General features: G+C 65.0%; 2 protein-coding genes and 1 non-coding gene across 14 annotated transcripts; 1 reads left to right on the forward strand and 2 right to left on the reverse strand.

Annotated features, from left to right (window-relative positions):
• Nucleotides 1–845: 845 nt before the first annotated feature.
• On the reverse strand, nt 846–2984 carry RPLP2 (ribosomal protein lateral stalk subunit P2). The gene is made up of 5 exons (NM_174788.4): nt 2913–2984; nt 2605–2728; nt 1742–1790; nt 1065–1163; nt 846–959 (listed from the first exon to the last, which is right to left on the reverse strand). Exons 2-5 carry the CDS (start codon nt 2725–2727, stop codon nt 883–885), a joined length of 348 nt encoding a protein of 115 aa, NP_777213.1. The 5' UTR covers nt 2728; nt 2913–2984; the 3' UTR covers nt 846–882.
• Nucleotides 1577–1711, reverse strand: LOC112444967 (small nucleolar RNA SNORA52). The gene has a single exon (XR_003033371.1). It is a non-coding gene; the product is annotated as a small nucleolar RNA SNORA52 (small nucleolar RNA).
• A 460-nt stretch (nt 2985–3444) lies between the features above and the next one.
• PIDD1 (p53-induced death domain protein 1) lies at nt 3445–11729 on the forward strand. Of its 12 annotated transcripts, none has more exons than XM_005227258.5 (16): nt 3445–5825; nt 6159–6514; nt 6949–7362; nt 7703–7912; nt 7998–8052; nt 8225–8426; nt 8515–8640; nt 9176–9355; nt 9435–9582; nt 9667–9802; nt 9880–10030; nt 10113–10236; nt 10310–10428; nt 10507–10620; nt 10724–10923; nt 11138–11722. In XM_005227258.5, the coding sequence occupies exons 1-16, from the start codon at nt 5779–5781 to the stop codon at nt 11394–11396; spliced, it is 2841 nt and encodes a 946-aa protein (XP_005227315.2). In that variant the 5' UTR covers nt 3445–5778; the 3' UTR covers nt 11397–11722.
• Nucleotides 11730–11958: the final 229 nt, after the last annotated feature.

Below are 11958 nucleotides of genomic sequence, written 5' to 3' on the forward strand. Positions count from 1 at the left end.
AACTCAACGGACAGGAATTTGAGTAAGCTCCAGGAGTTAGGGATAGATGGGGAGGCCTGGTGTGCTGCAGTCCACGGGGAACCAGTTGGACATGACTGAGCGAGACTGAACTGGGCAGTGAGGGCCTCTCCCCTCTGCCCTGTATTCTAGGCCAGAACCTGGAAGAAGGGGCATGGGCAGGCCTACCACTAAAGGACCTGAAGAGCGCGCAACCCAGCGCTGCTGTCTGCAAGCCACTTCCACATCTGCCCAGCAAAGACAGCCGGGGACACTGAGGCTCAGAGCAGCTGGGGCATGGGCAGGCCTACCGCTAAAGGACCTGAAGAGCGCGCAACCCAGCGCTGCTGTCTGCAAGCCACTTCCACATCTGCCCAGCAAAGACAGCTGGGGACACTGAGGCTCAGAGCAGCTGAGTGACACCCGAGTTGCTCGGGAGCTAAGGTGGAGCTGGGGTGCTGACTCGAACAAGACCAGGCGCCCGACTCCTACGACGGAATCCTTGTGTAACTGAAACCACTCAGTCTAACGGGAACTGCTGGCCTCAACTGGAGGTACCAGCCTCATAGAGCAGAGGCCACCCTCCCCAGGTTCTGAAAATTTTCTGGACGGGGAGTCCCCTGAAAGCCTTATTCCCTCCAAGACCCTGGCAGTCCTCAGGAGCAGGGACAACGTCCAAGAAAGAGGCTCAAGGCTTGGCCATACTCAAGACCCACAGGAAGTGACCCTTCCCGGGAACCCCAGTCCTGGCTCTTCAGACTTCACCGAACAAGGGTCCCGGTTCATCCCAGAACGAGACAAGGATGCAGAGACCACACTGACAAACCACGCACAGAAAGCTCAAGAAATACATAAAAAGGGTTTTATTTGCAGGGGAGCGGGACTCTAGTCAAACAAGCCGAAGCCCATGTCATCATCTGACTCCTCCGACTCTTCCTTCTTCTCCTCCTTCTTCTCCTCTGCTGTGGGGAGAAAGCATGGTGAGCTCAGTCGCAGTGCAGGCCACACACCCAGCAGAGACAGACCTCAGGGCGTGTGCACCAACAGCTGCCTGGACCTCCGCTTACCTGCGGCTGGAGCAGAACCCGCAGCGGGTGCTGCCGATCCTGGGGCAGCGGAGACGGCCACAGCCCCACCAGCCGGCACACTGGCCAGCTTGCCGATACCTGCAGAGACCAAAGGGGAAGTGAGCCCTGGTGTTCCACCTGAATGTCATCTCAGAGTGAAGGGGCACTGTCCAGCTCATCCGGGTCTGTGTCAGATTCCCATTTTCCCAGACACGGGCTTCTAGGAATCCCTCCAGCAGACCTGCAGGCCCACGGTGCCCTACCCGGGAGATAAGCTGGACAAACATGCTTACGACCAGGCAGAGAGAATCCACTGTCCCAGTGTCCAGATCCTCACCCCCCCACAGTGAGCTCACAGACAAAAACAACTCCCCCAAAGCTCAACTCCCAAGCAAGCCCAGCTCCAGCCTGACCTCACAGGGCAGGGCCTGTGGTCAGTCCTAGCCCCCTGTGGTGAGACTTGTTTACAGACGCTCACTGAGGGCACAGCCACCCCTGCCGCTCTGCCCAGGGGTTGTCTAGAAGCGCCCATAGCATGAGCCCACGGAGACCCTGCTCACTCCTCTGGGTAAGGCTTCTAGGGTGCTCTGGTCCACAAGCGAAGCCTGGCAGGCCACAGGCTGACCGGCAGGGATTAGAATGGACCGTGCAAACCAAAGCCTCGAACACGACCTCACCCTGAGCAATGACGTCCTCGATGTTCTTTCCGTGGAGCTCACTGATGACCTAGAGCAGATGAGGAGCGGGGTCACCAGAGGCCACACACAGCGCCCCCGCACAGCAGTTATGACCCACGCAGGACAGGTAAGACACCCACATGAGAACTAACACCAAAACTTACTGCTGAAAAGAAACGCAAAATACCTCACTTCACACTCAATACCTATCAAAATAACCTTCCCTAGGTTCAAAGAGAGCTTCCCTGGTGGCCCAGTCAGTAAAGATTCCACCTGCAACGCGGGAGAGACCAGGGTACCATCCCTGGGTCGGGAAGCATTCTTGCCTGGAGACTCCCCACGGACAGAGGAACCTGATGGGCTACAGTTCATGGGGCGGCATAGTCGGACACCACGGAGTGACTAAGCACAGCACAGCACTTCGATTCCTGGGTTGGGACGATCCCTTGGAGAAGGAAATGGCAACCCACTCCAATATTCTCGCCTGGGAAATCCCATGGACAGAGGAATCTGACGGTCTACAGCCCATCGGGTCGCAACAGTCAGACACGACTTAGCGAGTAAACCACCACCACACTGAGTTCAAAAAAATAAAGTTAACGTGGGCTTGTTTACAGTTAAAAAAAAAAAGTTTACACGTGACTTGTTCCCACTGAGCCACGCTATCGCGGACTTGACTTCATCCCCACTTTTTCTTACTTTGGGCTGTACCAGTACATTTGGGCAGTTCGAAAACCACATGGGCGGGCAAAGGCCTTCCACTAAACCCGCGGCAACCTACTTCCCTGGGTTGGGTAGGAGAGGGAGCCCCGTATGCGGCGTATAGGGTCGGCGGGGCCTTCAGGCCCCTGCGAGGCGGCTACCTTGTTGAGCCGATCGTCGTCTGCCTCGATGCCCACGCTGTCCAGGATCTTTTTGATGTCCTTGGCGCTGGGGGAGGAGTTGCCCCCGAGGGCGGCCAACAAGTAGGAGGCAACGTAACGCATCCTAGCGCGTGAGACAAGGACACGGCATTAAGGGCGGCCTCGGGTCCCTGCGAGGCCAGTGTACGGCCGCGCGCGGCTGGTGCGGAGCCGCCGCCGAGGCCTGGCCCACGCCCTGCCCCGCCCGCCCCCCACGGCACTCACGACCGCGGCCAGGCCCCGCGGCCTGGCCCTCCCGGCCCACTCACTCAGCGGCGGCAGAGCAGCCTCGCGCGTGCGACCTCGGTGGCGTCAGGGACGGAAAGGAAGGCGCCGGTTCTGGGGGCGGGAGTAATTCGCTACCCAGAAGCCTCCGGGACTTGCGCTCGGCGCCCGACGAGGGCGCCTCCTAGTGACGTCACGCAGCGCCTAGCCAATGAGGACGCGGGAGACGCCATTATCCCGTCTGTCCCGCAGCCGCCACCGCAAAAGCGGAAGGCAGTTCCAGGGCTGTCTTCGTATATATAATGGGGTGACTGCCGCCCGAGATCCCTGGGGGAAGTGGGGCTGAGAGAGGAGCGAGTCCGGAGTGTAGGTTTCTCCCTTCAGGGTTCCCAGGATGCCGCGCGGCGCCTACAGCTCCCAGCATACAGAGCGGCCTCCGCGCGCTGGTCGCTTCTCTGCCGGAGCGGCGGACGCGGCCGGCGAACTACAAGTCCCATGGTGCACGGCTACAGGAAGCGAGGCGGCGCCGCTGCGGGCCGCACGTGGCCCGGCGCCGCTGCTGGGGTCGGGCCAGCTACGCAGCAGGAGTTGGCTGTCCGGCCTGGCCCAGACGGGCGGGCGAGTCGCCCCGCGCGTTTACTCCGCGGAACCCAGCCACTGCTCACTCCATCCCTAGTACCACGGCGGGGGCCCCAGGAGAAGCTGGGAGGCTCTGTCACCGCCTCTCGGAGGAGCGGAGCCAGAACCTTCCACGCCCGTGTGATCCGCCCCCACCTGGGCTGTGCCCTTTCGGAAGAGACATCAGCTTAGCCATGGACACAGCACACATTGCTCCTTCACTCCTTGTCGGGGACCTTGCTGCAGGCTGGCCTCAGTCCCCCCCCCAGGCCAGGCCCGGTTCTGCTTCCTCAGAACTTAGGTTCTAGTGCACGGACCAGAGTAGTTAAACGAGGCAGTCCCAGGCTGACGTAAACCCTGAGCGAAGAGGGCTGAAGGATGAGCGAGCGCCTGCCCTGCGAAGATCGGAGCGAGCATCAGGCCCCAGGAGTAAAGGCCTTGCTGAGGTGGCTGGAGATGGGTTCAGAGGCAGCAGGCAGCCCGGGCGGGCTCGTGTTAGGGCCCAGCCCCGATGTGATAACGCAGGCCCCACGGAAATCCCATTACATCGATGAGGGTCAGGCATAGAAAAGTTTTTTTGCTCAAAGTCACACAGCTGGTGAGGAAAACCATCTGGCGAGGATGGGACTGTTGCAGTCACACGGGAAAGTGGTCAGTTGTGATTTTTTTTAATGGCACGATAATACATACTGTAAAACCACTTTAATCATACAGTTCAGTGGCACTAGATTCGTTCATACCGACGTGCAACCATCGCCACGGTGTATCCAGAACTTTTCCCCTCCTGAATTCTAAACAGTAACGCCCCCTCCCTCCCCCAGCCCGCGGCTCCCGTTTACTTTCCATTTCCATGTTGACTGCTGTAGGGATCTTACATAAATGGACTCCTACAGAATTCGTCCTCTTGTGTCTGGCTTATTTCATTAAGCGGAATACCCTTAAAGTTCATTCACATTGTAACATGTGTCAGGACTTCGTTACCTTTTGTTGCTCAGTTGCTCGATCCTGTTGGACTCTACAACCCCATGGACTGCAGCATGCCAGACTTCCCTGTCCTTCACTAGCTCCCAGGGTTTGCTCAAACTCACGTCCATTGAGTTGATGACTCATTACTTTTTAAGTCTGAGTGATGTTCCTGCATGTGTGTGTGTGTGTGTTTGTGTGTGTGTTTATTCTGGCATTTATGTGGAAACTGAAGGGGGAATAGGAGCTGGGGAGAACACAGGCCTAGCAGGAACTGCCCGTCCAGGTGGGGAGGGTGGCGGAAAGAGGGTAGAGAGGTGTCATTTGGGGCAGAACAGGCTGGAGCAGACGTGTATGTTCACAGGCACCTCTTCTGTGACGTGAGGAAGGACCAGTCTGGAAAGCTTTCTTGAGAGACAGATCTGGTTTGAGGTCCTTGACTTTGGCCTTCACCAGCTAGTGGCCTTGGGCCACATCTGATCGCTCCCATCTCCTTTTCCTCACTGTGAGACGCTGAGAAAGGAGGCAGCCTATGGGGAAGCCCGCTGGGGCTGGGGGGGCGGGGGGCGGGGGGCGGCGCTGGGAGGTGGCCCAGAGTGCGCCCATTAAGGTAGGGTCATGGAAGGTGGGCCCTGGGCTCTACGGGGCCTGAGAGGACGCCTTTGGGGACTGGCTGTCCTCGGTGCTGTCCTCCGGTAGGAGGTGGGTGTGGGGCAGCAGCTGCGATCAGCCCTCAGGACCCCCTCCAGCCAGAGATCGCACTAGTTGATTTTAACACGGGGCCGGGAGTGCATGGCCAGAGCAGAGCGGGCCCAGGGCCCGAGAACCTCGGAAGGGTTGGGTTTTGTGGCGCGAAAAGCGGGCCTTCCCGCGGGAAGGCCGGTCGCACAGACGCACGCCGGCCGACAGGAAGCTGAGTGCGGCAGGGCGGTGTCTGGCAGAGAGCAGGCGGGGCGGGCGGGACCCTGAGACCCCTGCCGGCGGAGCCTGCAGACGCCAGGCGAGCTTCCCACGCGGCCGGACCCGGAAACGCGCCGCCCGGAGCGCAGGTGACGCGCGGACCGCGGGCGCGTCTAGGGGACGCGGAGGTTGGGGTGCGGGTGTTGCGGTGCGGTCTCTCCCCCAGGACACGCCGCAAGCGGTCGTGGCCGCGACTGCGCGGGGCACCGACCTCCCCTGCGGACCGAGGTGCGAGCTGGAAGTGGCGGGAAAGTCCTCCTCCAGGGGCCAGGAAGTGGGGTCCCGTCCTCATGAACCCCCTTGCACTGCTTGGACAGACGCGGGCAGGATCACTGGTGTCCTTGCCTGGGCTACCGCCCCACGTGGTAGATGAGAGCCAGTGCCTCGGTTGGAGCCGAGAAATGTGAAGGTTGGAGGTGGGACTCTGGTGCCCAGCAGGCAGAGTTGGGGGGGCTGGACTAGGAGTCCCTTTTCAAGTTTGTAGACTCGGGGTGTGAAGCCTCCCTCCCCCAGTCCCTCAGGCATGTCCCCAAGCCCCTCTGCACTCACAGGTCTCCTGCCTGCCGCCTTCCCAGCCCCGGGGAGTCCTGTTGCCCAGCCCATGTCAGTGACAGTTGTCCAGCCTAGGTGTTGGACTCTGGACCAGTGGGCCTGGCTCTCTGCAGCCTGAGTTCCCCTTCCTCTGGCTGGGAGAACGCCCAGCCCGCTCCTCCCCCTGACTGCAGCCTCTTTGGGTCCTGCCTGAGCAGGCCTGCCTGGCGAGCTGGGACATGTCTGGTCCCCGAGGACGGCTGGTGGGCGATGGCTGCGATGGAGGCGGGGCCGGTGCCTGCGACATTGGCCCAAGAAGATGCTGCGAGAGATGCTTCAGAGGCTGCGGGTGCGGGGCCGGAGGCGCCCCTGCTCCCGGCAGGGAACCGGCTAAGCCTGCACCTGCACCCCGGGGGCTGCCGCCGGCTGCTGCGCCTGTGTGCCCAGCAGGCCCCTCAGCTGCTGGAGGTGGACTTCTTGCAGCTGAGTGGCCACGAGGACCCTCAGCTGCTGGAGGCTGCCCTGGCCCGGCTGCCTTGGAGCCTGCCACGCCTCCGCTCCCTGGTCCTCAAAGGTGAGCGCCCCCAGTCCCAGCCCTGGCCCAGCCTCTCTCTAGCTCCTGCCTCTGCTTCCTGGTCCCGAAAGGTGGACCCCGGCCCGAGCCCTGTCCCCTGCACAGCTCTACCCAGCTGCATTCCCCCAAGAGGAAGCTGGCTGGGCCTGGGCTCCCAGACCCAGCAGCTGCACAGTGGGGTCTCCAGCAGACCCCAGGGTGGGTCTTTCTCCCGAGGTGGGTCACCGGTGGGTGACGGCTCTCAGCTGAGATGAGACCGCACCGTCTGTGTGCCCGCTTCACCTGCAGGTGGTCTCCAGCATCTGTCTGTCTCAGTTTTGGTGGGGTTGGGGTGGAGCTCTGCGTTCCCATGCACCCGTTTCCCTGGCTGGCAGAGCTGGGCCCACCTGGGACTCCGATATGAGGGCCACGTCAGTCTGCCTCTCCCCCATCAGGTGGGCAACGTCGGGAGGCCCTGGGTGCCTGCCTCCGGGGGTCCCTTGCCACACTGCCCGCCAGCCTGAGCAGCCTAGCCCGCTTGGCCCACCTGGATCTGAGCTTCAACAGCCTGGAGACGCTGCCAGCCTGCGTCCCCCAGATGTGTGGCCTGGACGCCCTCCTGCTGTCTCGTAACTGCCTCTCAGAACTGCCCGCGGCCCTGGGGGCCCTCCCCGCTCTCACCTTCCTCGCCGTCACCCACAACCGCCTGCGAACGCTGCCCCCAGCCCTGGGAGCCCTGTCCAGCCTGCAGCGCCTCGATCTCTCTGGGAACTTGCTGGAGGCCCTGCCCCCTGAGATCGGAGGCCTAGGCAGCCTGGCCGAGCTCAATCTGGCCTCCAATCGGCTGCAGAGCCTCCCCAGCTCCCTCGGTGAGTTGCGGCCCTGGCTCCCCGGGCCCAGTGGGGAATGTCTGTGGGCCGCCGGCTGCCCTGCCCCCCTCCGCGGCTGTCTTTCCTCTGCGGTGCCCTGTACACGCGGGCTGGCCCGCCTGAGCGTTCGCCTTCCCCGGCAGCTCTTGCGTGCCCCCCGCTTCCCTGGCTGTCGAGTCTTCCCACCTGCACAGGCCTCCCCAAGCTCTCTAGTCCAGCTACAGGGCGGAGACTGAAAGGGCTTCCCAGGAGGCCCCAGTGTGAGCCGCCTGGCCTGGCGCTCGGGGACTGGGGTGGCCGTGGTATTCCTCTGCTGGCCCTAAGCCGGCGCCTCCCGCAGCGGGGCTGCGGGCCCTACGGCTCTTCATTCTGCACAGCAACCTCCTGGCTTCGGTGCCCGCCAGCCTGGCCCGCCTCCCGCTGCTCACCCGGCTCGACCTGAGGGACAACCAGCTCCGGGACGTGCCCCCTGAGCTGCTGGACGCCCCCTTCGTGCGCCTGCAAGGAAACCCCTTGGGCAGGCCCCCTCCTGACCCCCCCAGCCCCCCAGGTAGGGTCACGGTGGGGCTGGGGGCAGACCACAGACAGGACGCAGGTGTCATCAGTGGCCTAACCTCACATCTGTCCTTGCCCAGGGCCACCCGTGGTCCCAGAAATGCCTAGGCTGTTGCTGACCTCAGATCGGGACAGGTATGGCGTGAGGGAGGGGCTGGGCTGGAAAAGCCTCTGTCCACCCCGTCACCCTGCCTTCACTGTACACCTTGCCTGTGCCTCGGGGGTCTCCCACAGGTGCCCGGGGCGCCAGATTCAGACCGAGGGGACCCTGCTGTGTCTGACCCTGTGCGCTCCTGTCTTCCCTTAGCTTTGCCGTGACCCCCCAAGGCTGCTCCGTGACCTTGGCCTGTGGCGTCCGCCTGCAGTTCCCCGCGGGGGCCACTGCTGCCCCCATGACCATCCGCTACCGCCTGTGGCTGCCAGAGCCACGCCTCGTGCCCCTGGGTCCCCACGACGCTCTCCTCAGTGGTGTCCTAGAGCTGCAGCCCCACGGGGTGGCTTTCCAGCAGGCACGACCGGGGCAGGGTGGGGTGGGCGAGGGCCCCAGCGAGGAGGGTCCGGTGTGGCCCCGGCGCTCATGCCCCCCTCGCCTGGCAGGAGGTGGGCCTGTGGCTGCTCTTCGTGCCCCCACGGGCCCGGCGTTGCCGTGAGGTGGTGGTCAGGACGCTGAGTGACAACAGCTGGAGCGACCTGGAGACCCACCTAGAGGAGGAGACACCCAAGGTGAGGGCAGCCTGGAGACCCACCTAGAGCAGGAGACACCCAAGGTGAGGGCGGCCTGGAGACCCACCTAGAGCAGGAGACACCCAAGGTGAGGGCGGCCTGGAGACCCGCCTAGAGCAGGAGACACCCAAGGTGAGGGCGGCCTGCACCACCTGGGAAGGGCCGGCCCTGACCCTGTGCCCTGCGCCCGCGGCCCTGCTCCGGCCCGCTGGCCCTGACCCCATGCTCTGCACCCACGCCCGCCAGCCCTGACCCCATGCTCTGCACCCGTATCCGCCGGCCCTGACCCCGTGCCCTGCACCCATGCCCACGGCCCTGCCCCAGCCCGCCGGCCCTGACCCCATGCTCTGCACCCGTGCCCGCCGGCCCTGACCCCATGCTCTGCGGCCCTGACCCCGTGGCCCTGCCCCGGCCCGCCGGCCCTGACCCCGTGCCCTGCACCCGTGCCCGCGGCCCTGCCCCAGCCCACCGGCCCTGACCCTGTGCCTTGCACCCGTGCCCGCGGCCCTGACCCCGTGCTCTGCACCCACGCCAGCGGCTCTGGGCCCACTGTCAGGTGCCCCACTTCTCCTGGTTCCTCGTGGTTTCGCGCCCTGTGTCCGATGCCTGCCTGGTGCCACCAGAGGGGACGCTGCTGTGCTCCTCGGGACACGCCGGGGTCAGGGTCACCTTCCCCGCGGGGGCCACCGAGGAGCCCCGGCACGTTCGCATGCAGGTAGGGGCTGGGATGCCCGCTGGGGTGGCGGGGGCGCCCAGGCACAGAAGTGACCACGAGGGCGGCCCGTCTGCTCCAGGTGGTGCGTGTGGGCAGCAGAGAGCTGCCGGCCCTGCTGGGGGAGCCCGAGGCGGCCTCCAGCCCCCTGCTCTGCCTCTCGCAGAGCGGACCCTCGAGCTTCCTTCGGCCAGTCACCATCCAGCTGCCTCTGCCGCCCGGCGTCACAGGTGAGGGCAGCCGTGTGGCACGGGGCGGGGGTGGTGCTCAGAAGGGGCGCCCCGGTCAGAGGCCTCAGCCGTTGTCCCCGCCAGGCCTGAGTCTGGACCGTGCCCGCCTGCACCTGCTGCATCGGGCTGCCCCCGCGGCCGCCTGGGACGACATCACGGCGCAGGTGGCCCTGGAGCTCACGCACCTGTACGCACGCTTCCAGGTCACGCGCTTCTCCTGGTCAGTGCCCCCACCTCCTCAGCCCCCTCCCCACGTCCCCCCAGCCTGCAGGGCCCCCCTCACCCCCGCCTTCCCAGGTACTGGCTCTGGTACACCACCAAGGCCTGCGTGGGGAGCCTGGCACGGAAGGCCTGGGAGCGGCTGCGGCTGTACCGTGTGAACCTCATCGCACTGCAGAGACGCCGGGACCCCGAGCAGGTCCTGCTGCAGTGCCTGCCCCGCAACAAGGTGGGGGCGGCAGAGGGCTGGGGGGCGGGGGGAGGGGTGCAGGGCGTCGGGCGCCCAGCCAGTGGGTCCCCCGCCCCCCCAGGTGGACGCCACCCTGCGGCGGCTGCTGGAGCGATACCGCGGCCCTGAGCCCTCAGACACCGTGGAGATGTTTGAGGGCGAGAAGTTCTTCGCTGCCTTCGAGAGGGGAATTGACATTGATGCAGGTGTGCCCCGGCGCCCAGAGAAGGGATGCTGGGTCTGCCCCCGAGTCCCTGCTGAGCCCCCCTGTGCCCACAGACCGCCCAGACTGCGTGGAGGGCAGGCTGTGCTTTGTTTTCTATTCCCACCTGAAGAACCTGAAGGAGGTGTACGTGACCACTGCCCTGGACCGACGGGCTCGGGCCGTGAGAGGCCAGGTGGGCCAGTGGGGTGGGCGCCCCGGGCTGCCCGGGCCAAAGCCAGAGCGCTGAAGCCCACCTCCTCCTCTCCCCCAGGTGTCCTTCTACCGGGGCGAGGTGCCGGAGGTGGTGCCTGAGGAGGCAGAAGCTGCCCGGCAGAAGAGGGGCCCAGCTGCCCTGTGGATGGCCACTCTGCCCATCAAGCTGCCCGTGAGGCCTAGCTGGGGAGCCCCGTGTGGAGGGGAGGGGGGAGGAGCCGCCAGGGTGGGCTGGGGTGAGGCCGGGGCTCACTGCCACCTCGACCTGCCCGCAGAGATTGCAGGGATGCGAGGGCCCGACTCGGGAGCCTGGCCTATCCCTGGCACCTCTGAACCTGGGCGACGCCGAGACCGGCTTCCTGACCCAGAGCAACCTGCTGAACGTGGCCGGGCGCCTGGGCCCCGACTGGCCGGCTGTGGCCCTGCATCTGGGCCTGCCCTACCGTGAGCTCCAGCGCATCCGGCATGAGTTCCGGTCAGTTCTGAGCCTCTCGTCCTGCTGGCCTCCCCCTGGAGGCTGGCTGAGGTTCCGTCCAGGGGAGGCGGGGGCAGGGCAGATGGGCAGGAAGGGGAGGTTTTGGCCACCCCTGCCCCAGGGAGCAAGACCCCCGTGCTGGGAGGGAGAACAAGGCCCTGGGTGTGGTGGGTGGTCTTGGCGGGCCCCCCTGACTGCTCCCCTGTCCCCCCAGGGATGACCTGGATGGGCAGATCCGCCACATGCTCTTCTCCTGGGCGGAGCGCCAGGCTGGGCAGCCAGGGGCCGTGGGGCGCCTCGTGCAGGCCCTGGAGCAGAGTGACCGGCGGGACGTGGCCGAAGAGGTGCGGGCTGTCCTGGAGCTTGGCCGCCGCAAGTACCAGGAGGGCATCCGGCACACGAGCCTGGCCCCCGGAAACCTCACCTCGCCTGACCGGTTGCCGTCACCCTCCCCAGAGCCTGCCCAGGCCTAGACCCCAGACTTCGGGCTGGACCCTGAGGCTCCCGTTTTCAAACTTTCCCTGCGTGTGAGCAAAGTGCCCCCCCACCCGTGTAACACACATGCACTGGCCTGGTCGCTGTCTCAGCTCTGACTTTCTCGGGTGGAGAGGCCAGTGGAAGGCCAGGGGTGGCCAAGTGATCTGAGGCCTGGCCCTGCTCTGCTGCAAGCCGGCCTGCTCTCATTCCCACTGGTCTGCGCCCAGCGCCTGCATTGGGCCCTGATCTCGGGGAGGGAGTGGAGTCCCAGCTACAAAGTAACGGCTGCTGCCCCATGAATACAGTCGTGTGCAGGACGGCGCATCTGCCTTTTGGTTGGGGGCCTGGTGCTTGGCCAATTCAGTTCCCACGGCTCCTCCCTTAGGGACACTTCGTCCCAGCGCACCCCCCATCCGCTGGCCCGACGGAAGTAGTCCCTGGCCCGTGCACCGGCGCGAGGTCGGACGCCCAGTGAAAACCCGTGGAGACCCGGAGCGCGGGGCTGGCGCCGGGCTGGGGCCTGCCGAGCGCAGTGGCCGTGGCGGCCAGGAGGGGGAG

Source organism: Bos taurus, chromosome 29, assembly GCF_002263795.3.
Source record: "Bos taurus isolate L1 Dominette 01449 registration number 42190680 breed Hereford chromosome 29, ARS-UCD2.0, whole genome shotgun sequence".
Taxonomy (NCBI): Eukaryota; Metazoa; Chordata; class Mammalia; order Artiodactyla; family Bovidae; genus Bos; species Bos taurus.

Excerpts from the sequence above, each read along its gene's own strand:
- RPLP2 (NM_174788.4), bottom strand. The coding sequence starts at position 2,727 with ATGCGTTACGTTGCCTCCTACTTGTTGGCCGCCCTCGGGGGCAACTCC. Across the intron at positions 1,791-2,604 it reads ACGACGATCGGCTCAACAAG|GTCATCAGTGAGCTCCACGG; the intron begins GTAGCCGCCTCG and ends CATCTGCTCTAG. Across the intron at positions 960-1,064 it reads GGGTTCTGCTCCAGCCGCAG|CAGAGGAGAAGAAGGAGGAG; the intron begins GTAAGCGGAGGT and ends TTCTCCCCACAG.
- PIDD1 (XM_005227258.5), top strand. The coding sequence starts at position 5,779 with ATGAGAGCCAGTGCCTCGGTTGGAGCCGAGAAATGTGAAGGTTGGAG. Across the intron at positions 7,363-7,702 it reads GAGCCTCCCCAGCTCCCTCG|CGGGGCTGCGGGCCCTACGG; the intron begins GTGAGTTGCGGC and ends CGCCTCCCGCAG. Across the intron at positions 10,621-10,723 it reads CTCTGCCCATCAAGCTGCCC|AGATTGCAGGGATGCGAGGG; the intron begins GTGAGGCCTAGC and ends ACCTGCCCGCAG.